Here is a 26,023-nt window from a genome sequence, read left to right as displayed (position 1 = left end):
AAAAGACGGTCTGGGATACAGTTCATGTTAACCGATATGACTTGCGGCAGTGTTCTAACTTGAGGCAGTGAACTAATTATTGCACATTCTTTGCATGTCTTGCAATGCATTTGCAGCAGATAGAAAGCTGTTTCATTCTGTGTAAAGTTAGTGGTAATCCAACAAGACAAATTAAGTGGTGCCCCAAAATACAATGTGAAAGAAGTGCAGGGCAGGGGGGAAGGTGGTAGAAATCATACCCAAGTTCAGACCAAGCAATCAAACCAAGTGTGAAAACAGCCTAAAATAAGGTAAGTGTTCTCCTTACACGTATAATCATCCTGCGTCACTGACATTTAAAACACCCACCTCACCAACAGCAGCTATTACTTGGTGGCCTTGTCTGAGAGGATGACTTATTGATTACTTTTAACCTTGTTTCTTTCAGCACATAGCCAACCATCACATTTTCTTTGGTGATATGCTAAAGGTGAAGGGAGGTATGGCAGAACAATTTGTGGGCATTCGAGATTTTAAGAAAAGGATGAGAAAAAAAAATGGTCTGTGTTGGTTTGGAACATCAGAAAAATACCCTCTTCTAAGATAAATACTAAATCTACAAATATTTGTAGAAATTTTATATAATTATTTAGTATTATATAATTTCATTCATATCAAACAATAAGCTTGGGGCAGTATGTTTTATTTTTATCACTTTCTTTCTCTCTTGTTTATTCTCTCTTTGTCCCAGTCAAACTCATTGTGTTGCACTGACCACAGAGTGAGTGTCTGACCACAGACAAAAAACCTCTTTGACCAATACAAACACTTTAATGACCGAGTGTGTTGCAGAACATGTTTATTGCTCTACAAGTCTTTTTTTGGAAACCAATCACATTAATAAATTTTTATCTTCTTTTGAGGTACATAAGACTTTGACAAACTCCCATCGGTTACATTTCTTTTAAGGCACAAGATTTATTTTCTATTTGATATCTATGAGCTGTGTTTGAACGGATCAGAGCAATTATACAATATATATTTGAAGATCTGATGTTTGTAAAGAGTTCAGGTATGCCTGAATCCCAGAATACCACGTGGAAGTAACAGCATGCACTCAGACTTTTTAATATACAGTTATTTTCTTAAATACACAAGCATACATATAAAACCAAAGACTTGAACTCTGCACTTAAAGGGCCCAGATCAGAACATCTGACACTGTGAAAGCATTCCAGATTTACTATTTAGGGATCACATAGGCGATGATACTACAATTACGCATAATTCACCAGAAAATAATTACACTTCACTCAGCATCTGTGCCCTCACACCTGACCCTAGTTTAATCTAGACATGATTATTCTCATATTCAAATTAATGTAATGAAATGCTCCAAATGCCATATGGATACTCCAGGGACAAGGTGAGAAAAACATATTTGGCCTAGAGAAAGAATGCGCTCATCAGGCAGCTGGTATATTATTGTCAGTGGCCATAAACATGTGTTGGCCCAAGTGTTTAATTTCCAGTGTTCTCAATACCAGCACTGGACACACACCCTACCCCCCACTGCAAATTGAAAGTGTCTGAGAGGGATGAGGAGGGTAGCCATATTGGAATGGGGCCTCTCATAGTGCGCCAAGCAATGGGTCAGCAGTCACCTTAGCAACGCACATTAAAGAGGCGGACAGACAAAAAGAAGTTGACCAGACGGAGAGGTGAAGGGGAAGGCGGTTTAAAGCCCACAGACGGGTGGAGGGTTCGACTGGGGGAGGTGACAGTCTGAGAAAAAGAAAGAGGAGGTCTTTGGGAAAGATGAACTGGACTAGTCTGCACAGGGCAGAGGTGGAAGTTTTGTTAGCATACAAGACTGTCCCACAGACAGAGCAAACACTGGAGATAGAAAACCAGACAAGAAAGGAAAGTTTGACTCGGACTCTAGCAAACATCTACAAGCAATAATCTAGTTCTTATGAAATACTTAGTGGAAAATGGTTAGTGCTGACTCTTATTTCTTATAAATTGAGCCACATTTAAAACTGCTGTAAAATATTTAATGCAACTATTTTTACGTCAATGACATTTATATATAAAAATTCCAAACACATTAAGTATAGATGAAAATATGCTTAAATATATAATTTAAGAAAGTAAAAATAAATAATGGTTTATTATTTATGGAGTAGGCTTACATTTCTTTATGAAAAATATAATTTCTTATATGCTAACTGACCATTTTCATAAAATGGCAAATAGATTGGCCCCACTTTATATTAGGTGGCCTTAAGCACTATGTACTTTCATCAAAAAATAAGTACAATGTATTTACTGTGTTCAAATTTTATTGCAACACATTTTGCTGATATTGAGGTGGGATACGGGTAGAGTTAGGGACAGGTGTGGTGGTGTGGATCAGTTTAAGGGTAGGGTTAGGTGAAAGGGAATTGCCAACTGTGTAATTACAAATGTAACAAGAGAAATTAATTACAGACATAATTACATGCAGGTATTTTTTTAAATGTAAGTGCAATGTAAAAACATGTATTTACACAATAAGTGCATTGTATCAAATGATTAATTAAAATTTTAGTACATAGTAGTTAAGGCCGCCTAATATAAAGTGGATCCAATAGTTTTAAGATGAATGTTATTCCATGAACCAGCCAGTGCATCCTACCTGGGTATGTCGTGATAAAGCAGTGGAGAAGCCTCTTTCATGTCAATCAGATTTTTGGTCTAAACCAAACACAATCAGGACAACCACAGAACATTTTTTGTTGATTGCATTGTGCTGAGCATCCCTGCATTATGCAATGTCACTGGTCTAAACCCTGCTCCACACAACTGTACAAAAAAAATGTAATCTGCTTCTGCAGTTGACATTAACTCTGGTGTTGAGTGGCTTACTGCTTTATTTAGAACTGTTACTGTAAAGGTTTCCTAAAATTCTATTTACACAGACGGCCTTCTGCCCTGATGAATAGTGTACAATGAGGGATCCAGTATAGCTCTAAACTTTACCACCATGCCAACATTTCCAAACTGCTCAACAAAGATTATTTCAAGTCATCCTGCCTCTTCTCTGTTCCTTTCTTTGCATTCCCCTGATCCATGAGAAGACTACAAGCTTAAATGGGCATGTGATAGTCAAGCCTAGTCAGAGGGCTCATTCAGGAAGCCCCCCTCAGGCAGAGCTCTGGTACTGGGACCAGTACAAAAAGACCAGTGTTCCCAATTCACATTACAGCCACGGGGTCAATATTTAAAGCTTCCATCTGGCGCATCTTGGATACAAGTGATGTAGTAAATCAAGCTAGAATTAAATAGTTTGATTTCTGTTATCCCGACTTAACCCTTAAATGCATACCTCGGGTCTTTAGTGACCCGGGATGTCATTCAGGACCCTGCTCCTCAGTAATTTTGTAAGTTATTTATTAAAGAATGGCTATTTTCCCATAATTTTTTTTCTAAAAAAAAGTTGCTAACAACCTAGGGTGTGTAATAGTGTAAGGCCGTGTGTCCACCAAAGCGTTTTTAGCCAGCTGAAAACGCTAGGGGCTCTGCTGAAAGTGCCTCGCTGTGAGTGCTTTGTCAGGCAGCGTTTTTTTTTCCTTAGTTGAGACTCTGCTTGTTGTTATGATACGGAAAATCCGCGGAAGTCTTTCTAATTTCACAGGTAGTTTGTTCCTGTATTGATTCTATATAAAATTGCAGATACAATGAAAAGTATTTGCTCTGGCTTTTGTTTTAAATCATTTTATTCCGTTATTATTTGCTTGTTGTCATCTGATGACGACACGCAGAATGTGGCAGTTGGTCTGTGTTGTGTTTGTCCCGCCCCTCCTCCACTGTGATTGGACGGCTGGGTGAAAAGTGACAGTGATAAGCGCTGCGTTTTACTCAAAGTTGAACATTCTTCAACTCTCGGCAACCAGTAAAAAACGCTGAGCGCTCAGCGCTTGAGTGTGAAATACTCGCTCAGCGCCTTGGTGTGCTCCAGGCGTTCTAAAAACACGGCGCTCTCATTGAAAACAATTGAAAACGCCAGCCAGTAGCGTGAAAAAACGCTTTGGTGGACACACGGCCTAAGTATCATTTTTTTGCACAACAATAATTTAAACTTTGGTGAAAACTTGAAATGGCTCAGCGATTTACTGGAGAGAAACTAATGAAGAGCAAGTCATTGAGTCTGTTAACATGCACACCAGTAAGTAACTCACAAATTTCAACTTTTTGAAATAAACAGTTTTCCAGTAAACTGACAATGCAAGCAAACCGCGTTTACATGACTTTATTAATAAACCGGGTTATTTCGTAGTTATATGTAGTGACGTCAAAAAATAATAATGCCGTATCTGACTCTGAGTTTTTCAAATGCTACATCAGTTGTAATGTCAAATAATGCGTCGACAAAAAGCAGGTTAATGCGTTTATATGCAGTGCAAAATCGAGGTAAGAGGCAAAAAACGACCTGTCCCGACCGTTTTATGCTTACGCCGTTTATGACCTTACGCCGATAAAAGAAAATGGGTTACTGCGTTTACATGACCATGTTCATTGTCGGCTTATTGGGCATAATCGGCTTAAGAACACGCATGTAAACGCACCCACTGTCACTCAATCTGGTGAAGTTGTCAGCAATCAAAAAAATAATGAGATTGCGAATATGAGCAAGAGGCTGAATGTACTAGGAACATTCCTAGGTACTTGGAAATATCTGCTCAACTTTAGCCATTTCAAGCTAAAAAAGGTAACAAAATATGCTTTATTTTATTCTTCTGTAATTGTTACCTTAAGATCAGGAGAGTTTTATGTTATCGTGACAGGTAGAGATCAGTCTGAGTTAGCTATAGATCTGGGTCACTAAAGACCCAATTATGTAATAATGATTGGGGAAACATTTTTGCCTTTAAGGGTTAATATACACAGACAACTATGAAAGTCATTTATAGATTTATTCCCCCAAATTGCTATTGTATTGCTATCTCAACCGCTAATTTAAGTTTGAGACTGTTAGTCTACCTGTTTGTCCAATCAATAGGTGATGGACGAAGTTTTATTCTTGCAGTTGCATTTGCCAAAGCAAGCGGCACATCACATTTATAAACTAAAGGTTCAGCTGAAACTGAAGTTAACAGGTTAAGCTAAAAAGCCATGTTAGTGTAACTGACTTTGACATTAGCTACAGGAGGTGACGTTTCAGAAACGGGAGCTATGAAGGCCAAAAGCAGCTGTTACACTCAAGCAGACATAGTATTAATACCTAAAATATAATGGCGCTAACACACCCTGAACAAACCAAGACATAACATTTACCATCAATAAGCTTCTGTAAGATGGATGCACCAATCACTTGGCTAAGACAGGCCACACTTACCCCAATTCTTCATTTGTCTGACATCAAGCTGGATTCCAGCTCTCTGCTCTGCTACTTAATTAGATACATGTGTTCTGATCTGCATCGCGGTATGGGAGCAGATGGGAGAGTTCTGCAAAATGCCACTGCTTTTTGAGCATCAGTGAGGAGATAGCACGTAAATTCCAATACAAATGCTTTGTCCCAACAGGTGTAAGTCTTACAAAAGCATTTAAATGCGTTGTGGGTCAATGTTCCAAGAGCAAAACTGCTTGTAGGAAAGATCCACAACATTGTAGATTTGTGTTGTCATGAAAGTTGAGGCAGATGGCAGAAGAATCTTATCTGTCGTGGCTATCACATTTCAATCACAACGACAAAATATTAATTAAGCTAGCAACAGATAAATCACCTTTTTAACAACCTATACAGCTCAGGAATTTCGAGCTGAGTTGGAATGTTACCTGTGCGCTCTTGCCAGAAACCTGTCTGGAGCCCTGTAGATCACAGCTCTTATACAGTACATACTTTCGAGAGACTGTAGCGGGTCAGAGGTCTCAGAGAGTCGGCTGTTTTTACCAGGTATTCTAGCTGATGTAAACGGATGTCAACAACTTTTTTTAACCTCATGAAGTACAGGGCGAATCAGTTGTCTGCTTTTTCCCGTTTAAGAGTGGGAGTGTTTAATCTGTGTGTGTGGTCACGTACAACTCTTTCGACGGCCGTGAATGAGCTCTGAAGACGTTAAATCAAAGGCACAAAAGCTTCCTTATTCACCACAGAGCAGGAGGCACAGATTTCAGTTTTGAGACACTTGTGTGGTTAGCTAAAGTAGTGTGACTGAGTGAAAAGTGGAAGAGAGTGATAGAAACAACAAGCGAAAGAAGGGTACTGAAGGAGAGCTTTGGCCTTCTGGTGACAGGAGGATTTATACTCAGGCAGCTGTAGGACAGCACACCATCTCTAGCTACGCACTAGAAGAGTCCTTAAATCCAGACATTCCAGAGAGGCGCAGGCAAGACCGTGCACATACAGGTCAAGGGTCACAACTCAGTGAGTGGTGGAGCCAAGCGGAAGAGTATTTGACAGAGCGGCCCAACAGACGCTCATCAGGTTGTTGGCTAGCAAGTATTTTAAGGGAAAATCACATAGACATAGCACGTTAAGACCCAATTAAATCAAAATTAGAGTTTTGTTGCATTTAGACCATGTGTGCTAGATCTGAGGTCATTATTATGCTAATGTAGTCCTAAAATTTTGACAAACTGAGCAGATATATTAAAACCCCTCTTTTGGAAGCATTTGGCAGAGCAACATACATTGATTTAAGATTTGCAGAACCTGATTTTACCAAATGCAACATGTTTCATGTTTCTGGAACGACATTCCAATCAACCAATCAGATTTGAGGGACAAGTTTACAGTTTATGTCAAGTGTAGGCTTACAACCAGAGTAAGGTGATTCTACATCAGTGTTATTCATCTATCATGTAACTTTGATTTTAGGGATAACTCAAGGGTAGGGTTAGATTTAGGGGTATGGATATGGTTAGGATTACATTTTCAGACAGGAATGTTGTTTCAGGATCAATATAATATGTTGACCCAGGAACACGTCTAACTGCAAAATCAGTGCGTGCCATGCATATTCTAGGAGTTGAACCCATGAATTTGCCGTTGCGAGCACTATGCTCCTGAGCTATGTGACTAATAGCGAGGATCAAACCATGATTCGCTGATGTAATGAAAACTATAAGACATTGGACTACTTTTTGAAAGTCAGATTTCTTATTTGTCCCAACTTCCTAGGTCAACATTTGCGTATAAAGCCATTTCATGGGCTGTTGTTAAGTCACAATTTAGACTTCTAAATACAGTATATTATGGTATTACCATGGTTGTGGGTATTTACCATGGTATTCTTTGGAGTCTCTTAAAGCAGTGGTTCTCAACCTATTTGACACGAAATCCCCCTTTGTCCAACACAATATTTAAAGGCTCCGTAATATAAGCTATAATCCATCTAACATTTAGATTTTAAAACTACTAAATTAAAACTTAAAACCATTTCAAACTTAAAATATCCCAACTTAAAGCTGCTAAAACTACTTCAAACTTTCTGCCAAGGCTTTCTCAAGCCAACATTAAAGTCTGTCTACAAACTTAATCTAAGTTATATTATAATAATACATTTCAACAAGTGTTTTCTTGGAAAAAAAATTAGGAGTTGTCTGGGACCTATCTACTTAAGAGTACCATAACAGTACCATGTTACATGAATATGGTTCTCATTCAGTACAACAACAATTTGATACTATGGTACTAACACAGTTTTGTTAGATTATGCCAGGTTTTACGAAGTCAAATAGACTCAACAAAAGCAAGATTAGCTGCCGAAACAAGGTCCTCAAATTAACAGCTATAATTTTCTTTTGCAAACCATCTTTTCCATATGTGTACTCACATGAAGTCTTCTGCCTCTTAATGCATGACAGGAAAATCCTGAAGAGGCTCAACACCACAACGAAGGCATCTGTCCTCTCAGTGTGATGGGCCTCTGGGTTTATATGTGTCTTTGTGTATGTGACAGTGTCTCTGTGTGTGTCTGTCTGCGATAGTTCACTCTGACAGGCTTGGAGGGCAGGGGTTCACGGAGCAGGGCAGGGGACAGAGGAGATGATCCATTCTCATCCATACGATAATGACACGACAGGAGCAATGGGCGCATGAGGGATCAGAGCTGAGATTTGGACAGAGTATACGTTTTTAAACGCAACAGCCCTTCTGAATAGCTCTTAAAACACTGACCGGTTCGTTGCCACATGATAGTCACAAGTACAGCTACAAGAGACTATAAGCACACAAACATCACATGTCAAATAAAGTGCACCAAACTATGCATGTCAACACATTTATACCTATTTAGACAGCTTTTTCCAATGATGAAAGCATGTAACACTGTCAGTCTGTTTTTCATGCTATGCATTGTTTCAACCTTCTCATCAAACCCTCTTTCTTGCCGTAAACTTCAGTAGACACGCTTTCACATGCAAACTGAACACGCCACTTAAACTGTCATGGGCCTTTATGTTCAGTCAGTAAGACACTGAATGGAAGCTTTGTGACTGTTTCATGCCTGCATTCTACAAGTGCTCAATTTGTTACAGCCGCAATGTCACCACGGTGTGTTGCTCAAATGCAAGAGAGGCAAACAAACTACAGAAAGAGGAACGAGAAGACAGTGGAAAGAAAGGGGCTATAAGACAAAGGGTCTAAGATGGGATCGTATGAGAGGTATAATGAAAGAAAGGGAGGGAAGAGCAAACAGTCAAAAGAATGAGAGACTGGTGTGAGAAGAGTAGGAGAGGCTGATACAGAAAGAAATACATCGATGGACAGATAAGTGCTAAAGCAAATTAACCTCTTTAATTGGACCGGCGCTCTCTCTCTCAGCTCAAAGATTGTTTCGGGCCGCTGACAGCTGACGAGGTGAGACGCTTCAGGCCCATGATGGGACATCTGCTCCCTGGCTAGACAGATAGCTCTTCTGGACACTGTATTTCATGTTTTTCAGAGCTAACCAATGAAAGGAAGGGATGTCAAAGACAAATCAGAAAGAAAGACATTAAACCATGGACTAAACATAATTAAAGACTTATAAACATGAAATGAGATGTTTTAATGAATGTTAATGCTGCTATTTTCTATAGTGAAAGTTACAGTTAGTGGCAGCCAATATATATATATATATATATATATATATATATATATATATATATATATATATATATATATATATATATATATATATATATATATATATATATATATATATATATATATATATATATATATATATATATATATATATATATATATATATATAAATGTTATAGAAAAATGTTATAGAAAAATGTAATGTTTATCTGCTTACCCCCAGGGCATCCAAGATGTAGGTGTGTTTGTTTCTTCAGTAGAACACAAATTAAGATTTTTAACTCCAACCATTGCTCATATAATGCATGTCAAAGGGGGGTCTAATTAGAAATAGACCCCATTGACATGCATTGCAAGCAGTAAGTTATTTTTTTTATTTGTGTTCAACTGAAGAAACAAACACACCTACATCTTGGATGCCCTGGGGCTAAGCAGATAAACCCAATTTTCACCCAAAATGTTCATTTTTGGGTGAACTATCCCTTTAAAGGATAGTAAATAACACAAACATAACAATTGTTGCAATTCAATTCAGATTTATTTGACTAAATTCACTCAAATAATTTGAAATTGATCATTTGGAAATTAATTGATTTGAAACTAAAATAAACTGTAATGTATACTTTAGATAACAAGTTCTTGATTCAGTAATCCTATTATGGCATTTTCAAAAATGCTCTCTGCGCTGTCAAAATAAAAGTCCCACTTACATTTAATGGACGAACAGAAAAACGTATCTGCTGATGATAATAAAATAAATTAGATATATTTAGATATATCAGTTGACCACTAGTTATAGTCCATACAATTCATGTGCTATTTTCCAAGTCTTCTGAAGTAAATTACAGCTTAGTGTGATAGACCAAAAATTAGGTCCACTGCTCACTGACAATCTTTCATTCTACCATAACTCTGAAATCACTTGACCTGAATAAATGCAGAATTGTTCAATTGAACACAGTCACAGAAAGAGTGTGAACCCTCAGTGTGAACATTCTTCCTAACATCTAACTCAGTGTTTAATGAAGAAAGAACGCCATTTGGCTTTGGAACACCATGACAGTGAGTAAATGTTTTTTTTATTTTTATTTTATTTTAAGTGAACTGTTCCTTTAACATAAGGTCTGAGGCCTGTGACATCAACTGAATGCCAAGATTGTATATGTGCCTTCAAGATGAAAAATCAAGGACACAATTAGATTTTTGTCTCAATGATTTCGGAAAAGTAATTTCATAGTTGCATTTCTGTCAGGGAGCAGCAGTAAGAGTGAAAGGTCAAACTATTTCCCCACTGCAGTGGCTGTTTCCTGAGCGCTTTAGAATTGAGGAAGAAGTCAATGGACAAGGAGAACACATCTGAGTGACCTCCATCTTGATATGGATGGCCTTGGCCAGTTTAACCCACACTTTCGCAAAAATATGACACATCTGATAGAATCAGAGATGTGGTAGAAATGAGGTTATTCATGGATGGCTGTAAAAAGAGAACATTGTGAATGTATTGCCAGCATCTCTCCACATTCAGAGGGGATATTGATAGGCCATCCTACAGCTCAAGTATTCACTTACCAAACAAAGCTACAGAGCACCATCTGGAAGTTGTGGCCCACTTTGAGGAGTCAGAGACGCGGTATGGCACATATATATATATATATACACACACATAATGAAATAGAGAACATGTAAAAAGAGACATCACCAGAAAGATCGAGAAAACAGATAGATTGAGAAAACAGGCCGACATACCCTAGCACATTTACACACACACACACACATAGACGTACCCATCAGAACCAAACACAAAGACACAAATTCACACTGAGAAACCGTGACACTCAGAGACCCCTGCTGTGTGTGAGAGCCCCCTCAAAAATCTGCATAAATACATATGCAAATGTGAGGGTCAACTGATAGACAAGCAAGGAGCGTGCAAAGGAACATATTTATCCATCTCGATGCGAAACAGATATTTTTACAAATGTGTGGTTTTTACACTTCAAACGAGCTTGTCTGTGTTGCACTTATCATGTTTCGCCTTTGTACACAACTGAACGGCTTCATGACACCCATCATATTCCATTCACAATGTACATCTCTCAACTATCCTGCTTTTCATTGTCTCCCACTCTCAAGAGAGGTTCATTCAGGTATTCTGTCCTGTGTGTACGCATGTGTTTTGCGAATTGTCTTCAACACAGGCACGCAAGTGAAGACAAGGCCAGCCAACCGGTTTGAACCAGTCCAAAAGTCAGCGCCTCGTTTTGCCTTCGGCCCAGAAAACAAAACAAAACAAACCTAGTGGCATTTGATATACAGGCGGCAGGTATGAGGGCTGCATATATGTGTGTGCGCATGACGTCTTGTCAGATTTAAAAGACCTGGAGCTCAGCCAAGTTGATCTAGAAATGGACAGCCACATCAGGGTGAGGACGGCCCTTCCCCCTCTAGCAGTTCTCTTGACCCTCTGGTAACCTAAAGAACACATGCTCAGCTAGCACTGCTCTCCCTTTAGCCACTTTCTTTTCCTTTATCTCATTCACACTCACTCTTTTAGAATAAGTAAGTCAATTTCATTTACAATAGCACATTTAAACACAACAAAGCTGACCAAAGTGCTGAACAGAGTGCGGAAAAAAGTTAAAAAGAAAAACAGAATTAAACACAACAGAAGACGGACAATAAAACAATGCTAAAATTAGATTAAAACGCCTGGGAGAAGAGAGACAATTTCAGCCTCTTTTCCAGTCAAGTGACAATTGATTTCATAAACGTGAAGCAGTGACTGAAAAAATCACTGTTAGTTTTTAAACGGGATCAGAAGATCTTAATAATCTGCTAGATGAATGTGGAATAAGAAGATCGCTGAGATAAGAAGGAGTTTGATCATTAAGAGATTTAAAAACAAGAATTTTAAACCAGATCCTAAAATGGACCGGGAGCCGATGCTAAAACAGGGGTGACATGGTCATATTTCTTTGCACATATTTCTTAGAGGAATAGTTCATCTAAAAATACAAACAAACCCTGCATGACTGTCTTTCCTGGAACATACAATAATATATGTATTGCAGACTGTTCAAGCTGTAATGAATAGTGACCGTGGTTGTGAGGACAACATTTTTAGTAAATAATTAAAAATTTGGTCTGTTCCCTGAAAAAAGTAATCCTTTTTTTTGCTTTTATTGTGCTTTTTTATTTTTAGTTTTGGTCACCATTCACTTTCAAAGTATAGAAGAGAGCAGCATGAACATTCATCAAAATTTCTAAATTTGTGTTTCATTGAAGAAATTCAGGCAGACAAGTTTGGTAGGACATGGAGCTGAGTAACATATTGATAATTCATATGGACTATTTTTATCTGCCTTTTTTTGCCTCTTTGGAATGTTGGTCAATATTCACTTTCAATGTTTGGAAGAGAACAGCGGCTGTGAACATATATTTGTGTTTAATGATAGAAATGTAGTCAGACGGGTTTGATGGTACATGCCGATGAGTTTCACGCAGAAAGTTGGATAATTCATATGGACTATTTTATGGTGCCTTTTTTAGAGTTTTGGTCACCATCTACTTTCAATGTCTAAAAGAGTAGTATTGAGATTCATAAAAAGTTTCATATTTTGGTTTCAGGGAAGAAAGTCAATGAATTGATTTTGAAAAAAGTGTTTGGAAGGACATGCAGGTGAGCAAATTACAGAAAAAAAAGAAGAAAAAATGTTGGAGCTTTTTCAACTGAATTTATCTTTCTGTCTGTCTGGTTTCCAGTGTTGTTTTGGTCACTTTTGTGGAGGTTTCTCTTCGTTCCTGTCTTCTTCCCTCTAAAGCTCTTCAGCTAGTGAGACATAGATCATTCCGGCATCTTCCCCCCTGCTCTATTCAGGATAAACAAAGTGCCTCAAGTTCAGGCCCCACCCCGGGACCCTTAAACAAAGCCATCTATCATGCTGTCTGGCCCGACCTGTTTGGCCACAGCCAGGGCTGCCTCAGCCTCCTAGCCCCCACCCTGAGTACAATCCCCCCATTGTGTCCCCGTCGGCCTCCCTGCCGGCCTCTTCTCACACCCCATGACATAGACACAGGGTTAAGTCAGGCTCCGGAGGAGAGCCAGCACCTGTGATGGGGCAGATAAAGGTAGCGCCAGCTGCAGTGCATCATACATGAAAATGAAACACAGGTGCTGATTTCTAAAATGTACTGTGAGTGGCGAAATAACCCTTAAGGCCCGTTCACACCAAGCACGATAACGATAAATACACTGACAAAAATGACGTTGTGGTATTGTAAAATCTATTACATTAATTCATGTAATTTATACAATGTAAAATCAATATTAAGTTGGAACTATATATCTTATGTAAAATTTACACAATTTATTAATTTAATAAATTAACTGAAAAGAAAGAGTACATTTTACCATATATTTACAAATACTATTTAATGTTTTATAGTCATACTCACAGCACATTCTACAAATACTAAGTAAATTTTAATCTGAAAAGCAAAGTGCGTTTGAATATGCGCACATGTTTTTTTGTTGTTGTTTTTTTCCAAAAAGATCCCGCATGTTCAGTGGTAAGACGGTCGATTTGGGATGTCGCTTTTACATGACTGGCTTATTCTCGGTAAGTTTTGACTTTTCTATTTTAGATTTGTGAAAACAACTATGTGTTCATTTTGATGGTTTGATTATTGCGTAGATGTTACGGTTCAAAATTAACTAAATGTGAGTTTTAATCACAACAACGTTAGCTAAAGCGGCATTATCATCTTCTATAAAGTTGAGACTGGTGGTTAGTCAAAAATAGAGGGCATTAAATGTAGTTAGCCGTGTTCTTATAGAAAAGAACACGGCTAACTACATTTAACTACATTTAAAGGTCACCCAGTCTGGTTAACTTCAAAATAATTTAATGTTAGCCGGCCGTGATTAAGTGCTGGCTGCCTGTGGGTGTGTTGTTAGCCTTATTTAAAAGTATCTAGTCGTTTTTATATCCACTGAAAATTTCGCAGCAATTAATTTATCAAAGCATCACCAAAGAATGTCAAAGGGTGTTTTGGTGTTGGGTTCATGTTTTATGTTTTTAGGTTTTCATGTCATGTCCTGTCATGCACTTCCTGGTTTGTCATGTGATCCTGCCATGTGCTCCCTTGTCTTGTGTTCTGATGTGTCATTGGTTTATTGGTTGATCATTGTTCACAGGTGTGTCTTGTCTAGTCCTCACCCTGCGTCCCAATTCGCATACTATCCATACTAAATAGTATTCGAAAATAGAATTAGTATGTCCCAAATCGTAGTATGTTGAAAAGAGTATTCCAAAGATACCCGCATGGTTTACTATTTCCGGTCTGAATTCGAAGTATGGATCGATGGGCACTCTAACGGCTGATATAACCCACAACCCATTGCGAGTTGGATTAGGATTCGATTAGAACTACAAACGCGGATAAAAAGCATTAAAAAAACTACAAACATGACAGATGTGCGAGTCTGACGGTTAAGTAAAGAAGTTTAGATAAAGGGGTTTGAGTGAACAACTATCAATATTTAACCTGACAAAAATATATTTATTCAGTGTTGTCCACATTATATTTCACCTGCAGCAGCTTTGTGAACTTTTGTAATGACACGTTTGGCCATTAACTTTTTAATGTATCATTATATTTTAACTGCACACACATGGGGAGAGTCTCTGAATTAAAGACCCAGAAATGGCAGATGAACGTGCGGCTATTTCTCTCCGATACGGTAGGAGATTAAACTGAATGTGGAGGATTTGAACTGCGACGAATCTGACGTTGCCTTACAGGGCAGTTAAACGGTGACGGGATGTTTGTAACTAAGTGAACGTTAAAGATGGCGAAGTAGTATGTCCCGAAACTTGTATACTTTCTGCTACACACGTAAGTATGCGTAGTATATACTTTTTCTTCACAAAAAGAGTACATACTTTTAAGACGTAGTACAAGTAGGCGAATTGGGACGCAGCATCAGTCTTTGTGTATTTAAGTCCTCATGTTTGCCATGTATCTTTTTCTGTTATTGTGAATGAATATATACCCGTGTGTTGGTGAATGTTTAAGGTTTAAGTTTATGTTTATGTTTAGATTTATGCCAAGCCAAGCCTTTTGTTTATATTTGGATTTAAGATTGTGAAGTCATTTTTAGCAAGCATGTTCGTTCTGCACTGATAATGAATCTATTTTGTATTTGTTTCTTAATAGAACTGTTCTTTCTTTCTTTATTATAAACTGTATGCAGGAGGACAGTGGCAGTGATGCCGCTGAACACATCGAGAGGACCCAGTTGACGGTGTGAATGAGCATGAAGGAGAAGTGACCATTCTGTTTCAGCTGGACTATGCATGTGCTCGCCATTAATGTTAGTATGCCAGGTTTAGTTGAACCATACAAGGTTAATTCTACAGTTATTGTAAATTATACTGAATCTACCTTAACTACTAATCAGTTGATGTAAAGATTACTGATTAAATGGTTATTGTGAATGTTGACATAATAACTGTTCAACTTTATTGTATTTATTTATTTGTGATTTGTGATAAAAGTATTTGATGCAGAGAAAATTATTACATTTATTTGGTAACACTTTATAAGCAACATTTACATAATACTAGTGAGTAATATAAATTTATTAAACTAAATCATTCAAAAATGTGAAATGGACAGACATTATAAAATCTAATTAATTATGTCAACAGTAAATATTACAGATTTATCAATTTTGCTTGATATTTTCACAACAGTGATGTTCCTAACAATTTACTTAACAATTTTATTAAATACAACCTGCTAAGTTAAATATAATTAAGTAACATTTAATTAATGTCTTCGCAAATTTTACACTTATAGCATTTTACCTGATACTGGCAAGTTGTACTTGATATCACAGCAGTAAAATTTACTGAGTGCAAATTGTTACAATGACTTTATCCAGGAAATCCTACAAGTTGTTTTATCAGTGTATATAGTTCTATAAATCAATCTCAATATTAAAGAATAGCAAAGTTCACACCACAGCTATAATGATAATGGCACATTTTATTCTTCTGATGAATGATAAAAACACTGACAGCCAATCAGAATCCTTCTGCTGTAACAAACCTGAGCATTTAAATTGACAGACAACCATGTGCTGAATAAACAGAATGATATTGTCCACTTGTGTGGATGCTAATATAGTTATCTTTATGGTTATTGTCCTTGGTGTGAACGGGCCTTTATACTCTGGTAATGTAGAAAATATTCCTGAAATACTTCATGCACATATACCGAATCAAATAGTTGCATGTAGCCTTCTTAATGTCTCTTTGCTTTACTGTGTCCTCCGGTACTCAAGGGGGCGATAGAGTTCACTTCACATGTCTGTGGCATTAAATCAGACAGGTTATCTTCAGTTATCAAGCTACAAACATGTTAACCTTAAATATTTAACCTTAAACAAAACAGAAGTTGACGCAGAATAATCGGAAATCGCACTATTCGCAATGCAAAATATTTAAGAGTGTTTATGTTCAGATTCCAATTTGAATATTGTAGTTGTGCATTCAACTCAAATTAATTTATCATGGTTGAGCTTTGTGTTGTTGTGAACTTGGAATCATAACCAAATGAACCAAATGTATACATGAAAGATTCATCATAGCACACATTGAATTACACATCAACAAGCTACCTCAATCTCCTTTCGGTCGCTAGTGTTTTAGAAACACTAAATAATCCATTATGAGGCATCATGTAGCACTAATCCAAATGCATTCTGTTTGGAACGATCAATCATTTATGACTTTGGCTCATGACTGCTACATGGGAATCCGCAGATGTTTGTTTACATTTTATGCAATGCTCATTGCGATATGAAAATACTATTTTAAACAGTGAGACTAGGAATAAAAGACTCTAAAACCCTTTTAATGGTGCACAGCTCTGTTCTGATCTGTTTATTTCTCTAGCGACTCAGTCCGTCTTCGCCTGACGCATATCAACTGAATGAACTCATAATGGGCTAATCAAATATGCAAAATAATTGGCAATTACCTAGAGGGACTAATGGTCATTAGAATTTACAACAAGGTAATGAACTAAAGTCTGCATGTACCATGCATATTCATAAAGCAATCAAGGCTTTGAAGATTAAAGAAGTGCTTCAAATTCAAATGAGCCACAGAATATTATCAGTGAGATTCAGAGAGAGAGAGAGAAAGAGAGAGAGAGAATGTTTCGCAAGATAAAAGACTAAACATTTTGTTACATTCCACTTCAGTGCTTCTATTGCAGTAAAAGAGCAAAATTAAATACTCAAGAGTTGAACGAATTAATCAGCCTCTTTACAGAACTACTTGTATTGTGCTTTACAAAGCTTATGTCTTTACATATTATTAAATGATTATTTGCCCTCCTATTCATTGTCTATAGCCATTTCCAACGTCCAACGTTCAAAGGCAGAAGAGCAGAGTCTTAAGCATCTTTACAGATGTGCATTAATGTTGATTTCCCTCACACGTCGAAATTTGTTTCATTTCACAGTGTAGTGAACCTACAGATGTCGTTCAACTCCAGTGCAACCGACTGACCCAAAAGAAATTGAGTTTGCATGCAAAAGCGTGAATAAAGAAGTAAAAATAAAATGGAGATGGAGAAACACACCGAGACAGAGAGAGAGAGAGAGATTTTCAGGGAACCATGACCCTAGACACAGACAGTGAGGGGCCTCCTGGGTCTTTATCTCATTCTATAGAACACAGATAAGACACACCAGCTGCAGACCACACACACACACACACATACACATACACATACACATACACACACACACATGCATATACATATATTGAGTCCATCATATTATACCCATGTTTGATGCTCTTTGCGAAAAAAATAAGTGTGTACGGTACAAAACCTGTACTCTATATTTTATATTACCAATAATATTTCAACATAGAGCTGCGGGCCGTTTTGTATTCCCCAGGCAAGCACTGAATAGAAGTGTCTACAACTCAGCTGGCTGGCTACACTCAAACACAAACACAAACACATCCTTACACAAGCACACGCACACACACACACACAGGTGAGTCAAAATACCACATGATCCTGACAGATCTGATGATTACATAGCTTCATGCTGAAAGGGGTGTCACAACACAGTCGGTCACATCATGGAGATGCGTATGTGTGTCCACAATAAATGTGTTTTCAGGAGCACTGCAAGCTCTGCTATGCAAACCAAATTTGTATCAGTGCACTGTAATTGTATGAATATTTTACATGCTTGAACAGTCTCCATTCCAATGATCATTATCTTAAGCGTCTTTTAGCATTTTTGCAGTTCACTTAACCTTGTGGTGTATGGTCAGTTTTGACCGAATCCTTGGTAAAGGTTTTGGCACTTTCCATGTGAACACGCGCACACACACACACACACACACACACACACACACACACACACACACACACACACACACACACACACACACACACACACACACACACACACACACACACACACACACACACACACACACACACACACACACACACACACACACACACACACACACACACACACACACAATCTAAATCATGGACATGATTTGAAAAGGTTAAATGGTCCTAACAAGTCAGCAGTCAGAAATGACCTCATTGGAAATAATGGGAAACTTAAAATTTGGAACACAGCTTATTTCGATCTATGACTTTGACTTTCTTGTAGTTTTAGAGAATAACATGTTTTGGAAACTATATATAAAAAATTTAAATAGTATTTTTGTGCATTTTTGGAGCATTTTTCATAACAATCAATTTTTATAAGTTTTTTTAAAGTTCACTTAAAAAAATTGTAATAATAAAAATTCACAATAATCTGCCAAGTGTCCTCTTTAGAAAGACCAAACTTAAGCCTGTGCTCCAAAAGTAAGATTTATGACCATTTTTAAGCTGGAAGTGTAATTTTCAGGTCTATTCTCAAAAACGGAACAAATGGATTATAACTACTGCGTAAATATAGTTTAGTACCAAATAATCCCCTAAAAAAATACAAAATATTAAATAAGAAAACCATTATCGATGGAAATAGTCATGTGCTGTGACATGGACTTTTTAAAAGTACTATTATTCCATGTAGCCCCTTAATTAATGAGGTCATAAACCTGCATCCAAAATAATAATAAAGCAAAAGAGTATGCATGTCACTCTACAGGACACTGCTGTTAGTGTTTGAAATGCCATGTCAGCTACAAATACATAAACTTCGCCACAATACATATTCCAGTCTGCTCTGTGCCAATGTCCTGCCATATGCCCACTGAAAGGGAACCCTTGGCAGCGCTTGCCAAGTCAAACGCGCTGTCATGTTGCGCCGAGACTCAGCAAACCACACACAAATACATACACATACACACACACAACATGCTTTTGCTCAGATCAGCCACCTTTTTTACGACATCAAACATTGGCTCTCCTCTGTGAAGCATCAAACTACTCAGGAAAACTGTATTTTGCTCAAGAAACACAGATATGAAAAATGAATGTGGACTGCCGCTCAAATCATTTGATCATGGACAATTTTAGTTTATATTGAAATCACTGATCAATATGAGTACAATTTGAGACACCGTCAAGATCTTGCCTGAACACAAATGTGAGACTACCTAGGGTATTTTTCTCAGGAGAAAAGAAGAAGATTTCAATATATATCCTCTCCATTTATTCAGTTTGCTACCTGGGAAGAATGTTTTCTTTTCTTTTGTTTGAAGCCTTTAAAGGTCCTCAGTGATGGCGCACTATTGGGGAATCCCCAAACTTCCTGCCTCCCGTTCCACTTGCTCTGCTCCAGCTAATGATCCATAACTCTCCCCGGTAAGAGAATAGTGGATCAGTGCCAACGACATCAAGACACCAAGGCCAAGAACACCAGCGGACACCGGATAACATAACAGAAAGAGTCCACTTCATCATAATTTAGTAGTTACGCGCAGTTAACGCACAATGTAAATATGATCTGCACAATAAAATATTGTAGTTAACTCAGCATCAAAGTTCTTCTCCTTGTGTTTATATAATGACGAGCTGCTTCTAATGTCTCTGGGACCAGGAGACGCTACAGCGCGTATTAAACAACAATACCAGACGGGATCACCTATATCAGCCTCAGAGAAAATGGCTTCACATGGATGTACTTAAGAAAATAACCCCAGAGAGATAGCAGATAAGGGGGCTGGCGGAGGGAGGGAGGAAGGGAGGGAGGGAGGTCTGCAGAAAGGGGTTATTGCCTGAACTCATCGTCTGGCCGCTCGGGGGCATTCAGACTTGAATAAAATGGGGGTGTGATGGGGTGTTGTTAAGGGGGGTATTAAAAGCTGCTGTGTCTACATGCATATCTTAAATTATTTATCATGCAAATTTCTCCAAGCGTGAACCTTTAACGGATTCACCATTTACAGCCGATACGGAATTCCATCTGTTGTGACGGACATCTGCTTACGCGACGCGACGGATCACGCATGTGCTTTACATGTAACGGCGAAAGCGTGTGACCTGTCTGGACCGGGACGGGCAAACGCAGAACGTCCTGAGGGATACTACAAGGTGTACATTGAAAAATGATTTTGCTTTCTCTTTTTGTAAGGTTGTCCTAGTTACAATTAAGAAAGTAACAGTAATATTAATTAACATGTTCTTATTGTTCTTATATACCCTTACATGTTCCTGTAGGGTTAGGATTTTTGTTTAGGGTTAGTTGGATGTGATAACGCATCATTTCCTGTTATTACTATAGTGTAAGTGCATGTAACAAGGACACTGTAAAATACTTTCTAATGCTATCAAAGGTAGAAAGCTGGGTAGATGTAGTAATAAACCCAATCCCTAATCCCGTCAATTCTAATATATTCATAATTCAAACAGAAAAGTGTGTCTGGCTCAAGCCGAGCTGATAACAGCATTCCATTTTAAAGTGGAAGCCCTAAAAATTAATTTGTATTACATTTTTGATTACTTTAAAGGGATTGTTCACCCAAAAATGAAAATTCTGTCATCATTTACACACCCTCATGCCATTCCAAACCCGTAAGGCTTAAATGAAGATCTTTTTGATGAACTCTGAGAGCTTTCTGTCCCTCCATTGACAGCTAGAGACACGGTTGATTTATGATGGATATATTTAATTTAGGCTTTTATTACTATTAACATTGATCAGCAAACATAAACAGAAGCTCAACTTCTGTGTAACACGAGAATGAACCTCATTGGTTCTTGCGGAAGATCAAACGTGCTGCGTAACACAAGAATGAACCTCATTGGTTCTTGCTGAAGATTAAACATGCTGTGTAACACAAGAATGAACCTCATTGGTTCTTGCGGAAGATCAAACGTGCTGCGTAACACGAGAATGAACCTCATTGGTTCTTGCTGAAGATTAAACATGCTGCGTAACACAAGAATGAACCTCATTGGTTCTTGCAGAAGATCAAACGTGCTGCGTAACACGAGAATGAACCTCATTGGTTCTTGCGGAAGATCAAACGTGCTGCGTAACACGAGAATGAACCTCATTGGTTCTTGCGGAAGATCAAACGTGCTGCGTAACACGAGAATGAACCTCATTGGTTCTTGCTGAAGATCAAACGTGCTGCGTAACACGAGAATGAACCTCATTGGTTCTTGCGGAAGATCTAACGTGCTGCGTAACACGAGAATGAACCTCATTGGTTCTTACAAAAGGTCAAACGTGCTGCATAACATGAGAATGAACCTCATTGGTTCTTGCGGAAGATCAAACGTGCTGCGAAACACGAGAATAAACCTCATTGGTTCTTACGAAAGATCAAACGTGCTGCATAACATGAGAATGAACCTCATTGGTTCTCACACGTCAAGTGAACATACTTGAGTTTCCATTTGCCACAACTGATGTGTACATTAATGAATGTTTATATGTGAATAAAAGCCTAAATTAAATCTATTCATCATAAAGTGATCGTGTCTCTTCAGAAAATTTGGACTAAACCACTCGCAACACAACTTTTTGAAGCGTCAAAATGGTAGATGCGTAGCTGTAAATGGAGGGACAGAAAGCTCTCAGATTTCATCAAAAAGAACTACATTTGTGTTCCGAAGATGAATGAAAGTACTTTCATTTTTGAGGGAACGACCCCATTTAATGTATAACTACAACATAATATCAAGATATATGCTGCATGTTTTTCCTCTTTCCGGATACGCTGCGGCTAAAGCGAAGGGGAACGTTCTCTCATAAGTATGAAAATGACTAAAATCAGTAACAATCTGTGGCAGATTTAGTCTCGGACAGCTGAAAATGATTTTCTTTTCATTTTTATCAGTATGAATGTACCACTCCGCAGCTATACATTCACTGGAGTAAGATATGACCTTATGAAAACCACACTAAACACAGCAACATCTGCGAAAGCCACATGAGAGAACTGAGAGAATGTCCATTCATACTGACAGCAATGGGCACTATTTTCATCCACTACACAGTCGAGTTCCTTTTTTCCTGAAAATAAAAGGCCAATCATAAACGGAAAGTGGAAGGCTTTAAAAACCATGGTAATCATCAAGGCCTCGATTAGAAGTTTCGACTTCGCAAGCGCTCTCAAAGATTCTCTTCAGCGGACACATCTGTTACTCTACCTGTTAAATTCTCCTGCTTGGGCCGTAATCCATGCGGTGTGGAGGCTAAATGCTCCTCTCCATGGGGCGAAACTTGAACTGCCACCTCCACAGGGACGCAGGCTCGCCGCAGGCCTGCGGGTGGAGGCGACGGAGGCAGGTCTGAACATTTGTCCATGCATAGGCGTCCTTGACACTGCCTGCGTTTGTGCTCGATGAACACCAGGATGTCAGCCAAAGGAAACCTGGAGCGGCACTGACCACAGGTGAGGAGGTCCTGATCCCCTTTAGGGGTGGATGGTTCCGATCTGGGGTGGCTTTCCCCGTCCTCTGGGATATCTGCCGTCACAGGCTCGGCTACGGTAGGAGAGACGCAGAAAGGGAGGTGTGAGAGATGGCAGAATAACGTCCTGTAATATTCATAGTGAAATCTGATAAGGAGTTGATAAGTGCTAATTATATATGTACTGTAAGTGATAATTATATTCATTTCCATATGAATGGTGCTGAAATCTGCAGTAGTGGTGTTAGAGGTCTCATATATAGCTAGTATAGGTGTCAAAAATAAATGCTGATGTAGGCACAATGATATTCAAATTTGGGACGTTTTCTCAATGCTACAGTGCAACAGCATAGCATTTGCACCAGAAGACATTAATATCTATCCATTATTGAAATGCTGACACTTCTATCAGAGGAATACCGACAGTCAATGAAAGGCAGATGGAGAGAAGATGAGAAACCAAAGACAGAGAGAAAAACAGTGGTTGCCCACTAATGGTAAAGAGGAGGGGGTTGTTCACTTTAGTTGCATGACCCTGTTCATTATCCTGCCAATCTCACGTCTTAATGAACCCAACACCTCAGAGAATCAAAAAATAGATTCTAATTTGACTGCAAGATGATTGGAACCCATTTAGTTAAAGTGCTGGAATCCTCTGAACTGAGGTTAGCTATTGAGGGGAGTATGTGGGGTAGTTCCCAAAAGGACAGCCAGAACATATGAAAGAGCAATCAAAACCACATCGTGCGTCTGAATTGGGCTGAGGGAGATTGTTGCCATCGGTGGTAGGTTAACCCTAATTCTGTGTCAGGTCATGTGGGATAAAAGGTGGGGGCGACAATATATGAGTTTCAGACTTAAAAAACACGCTCCAATATTTTAATCGATCCTCTTTTACGGCTTTTAAGCCTCAGATCGGATCGTGTGTTGGACACACAGGTGTCATTCAAACCTGAAGCATCCGAAGAGTTTCTAAACAACACAACGCTTTTTAACACTTTTAAACCATTCTCCATCCTTTGAGAATATTTCATCTGATTTAATAAAAACATACATAATAAACGCAATGACTAAAAAGTGACACGGGTCAATAACTATTAAATTACTCAAAAGTTATGTAGCCTACCATTGAGTATTCAAGGTGTAAGGAAAGTATTTTAGTAGCTTTTTATAGCAGTGAAAAATATTTTTTAAAGATGTTTTAAAGTGTACCAAATCATAATGAATAAAACTATTATATAGGCCTATCTATGGCAAGTGTTTTAAACTAGATCTTTAGCAGATTTTGGACATCTTTTGTCATTGGCCCACATGTCCAAGTAATGTTTATATAAAAAACACTGTAATGTATATAGCACAGGAGATGTGTGGGTACACTAGAGAAGGCTGGGCTGAATAACATCAAGTTCAAGTTCACCTAGTTCTGTCTCATATTGACTGGACCTTCATTTGTTCATTTTCTGCCCCCTATCGGCAACTCGTCTCACAAGATGCCGTATCGGAGAACACGTTCCAACGCAAATGAAATACAGGTATAAAACTTAACTCTACTAGATCAAGGGTAAACTTCACTTTCATGTAAGTAATGTAAATTTTATCATTTGAAGTGGCCTTTGTGTTAAGGTTTTGACACGGAACACTTGAGGTGCTTTGATCGTCTCGCCGGTTTTTTTTTTTTTTTTTTTTTTTTTAAACAGGTTTGACATTATACATAAAACCAGGTTTGTATATCATACTAGCCTTCTTTCTCTCAATAAAAAACCCTCGTTATTTAGATTCACGTATCAATCTTGAAAAGAACCGACGGAGTAAGTTGAAGGGGGAAAAACACTTTCTGAAATGTAGCCTCTTGTTTAGTTTTTGTAAACAAACGTCAGATGGTAGCCTATCTGTAACACGTTTATAATAGGATACACGTCACAAATGTATTAATTACAACCTAAAATTGGTAAAAATAAAAATAGTTCGGGATTTTAAAAAATCCCAAGAGAAAATCCCAAGAGAATGTGAACTAAAAAGTGTTGTTGTTGTTGTATTAAAAACCTAACAAATTGCGTTTCATTTACTTATACATCCATGGGCTACGCACACACGCATAGGCTAATCAACCTTCACGCGTTATGAATCATAGCGAAGCGCAACTCAACATCAAAACGCGCTTCGTGCCATCTGAGACGCACCTTCATGAACTCCGTTTAAAACTGATCCAGGCTATATGAAATGTAGCTCTATAAGACAGAAAAAAAACTTACGCGAAAACTCCCGTTTGCTTAAGTGCTGGGGTTTGCCCTGCTTGCGGCGAGACATGTTGGACGCGGTCTCAGCTGGGTTCACATTGGGAAGCGCCAGAGTCTTCGGAGAGTCCAGAGCTAAAATCTTCCTCAGCGATGCATCGGGTATCCCACATGAACTAAAGAGAATAGTACAGAAGAGACGCGTGTAGTGGCAAGACGCTTGCGTTGGGCTTCATGGCTTCTCGGAGAAGAACACAAGACAGGAAAAGAAAAGTAAGCGAAGCCCCCTGAGCTGCTGCAAGTTCAAGTGCGGACGTGACGTGCCAGCGAACTTGACCGTCCAGAGGTAGATGATGGACATGGATCTGCTAAACACAGGCAAGAGGAGGAGGACGGCTGGGAGTGGGAGGGGGTGAGACTCGTAAAAACCAATGATGGGCTGCATGTGAACCATAGACCCCAACAGCCAATGGGCAGAGAGAGAGAGAGAGAGAGAGAGAGAGAGAGAGAGAGAGAGAGAGAGAGAGAGAGAGAGAGAGAGAGAGAGAGAGAGAGAGAGAGAGAGAGAGAGAGAGAGAGAGAGAGAGAGAGAATGTCTGAATGCAGGAACCAGCATTCATTAAAGGGGTCAAAATGACCCTTTCTGTATTTAGTGGTTTTCTTCAAATAAAAGACATCAAGTTTTATTTAATTTAATTTTTTATTAACAGTATAATGAAAGTATAATTACAAGTAATTTAATAATACATCACAGGTGTTTATTTGAGAACTTAAGCACATCTTAAAAAGTGTGCATCTTTCTGGTCT

General features: G+C 38.4%; 1 protein-coding gene across 1 annotated transcript in view; it reads right to left on the bottom strand.

Annotated features, from left to right (window-relative positions):
• bcl11ab (BCL11 transcription factor A b) overlaps positions 1-25,611 on the bottom strand; it is a 31,112-nt gene extending 5,501 nt beyond the window's left edge. The window contains exons 1-2 of the mRNA XM_067458948.1: positions 25,235-25,611; positions 22,721-23,056 (exon numbers count right to left, since the gene is read on the bottom strand). Coding sequence (XP_067315049.1) covers positions 22,721-23,056; positions 25,235-25,289 — 391 coding nt within the window. The 5' untranslated portion in view covers positions 25,290-25,611. The remainder of the gene's footprint in view (positions 1-22,720; positions 23,057-25,234) is intronic.
• Positions 25,612-26,023: the final 412 nt, after the last annotated feature.

The sequence above is a fragment of the Pseudorasbora parva genome, chromosome 12 (genome assembly GCF_024679245.1).
Source record: "Pseudorasbora parva isolate DD20220531a chromosome 12, ASM2467924v1, whole genome shotgun sequence".
In the NCBI taxonomy this organism is placed as follows: Eukaryota; Metazoa; Chordata; class Actinopteri; order Cypriniformes; family Gobionidae; genus Pseudorasbora; species Pseudorasbora parva.
This window is presented reverse-complemented; position numbering and strand designations above follow the sequence as displayed.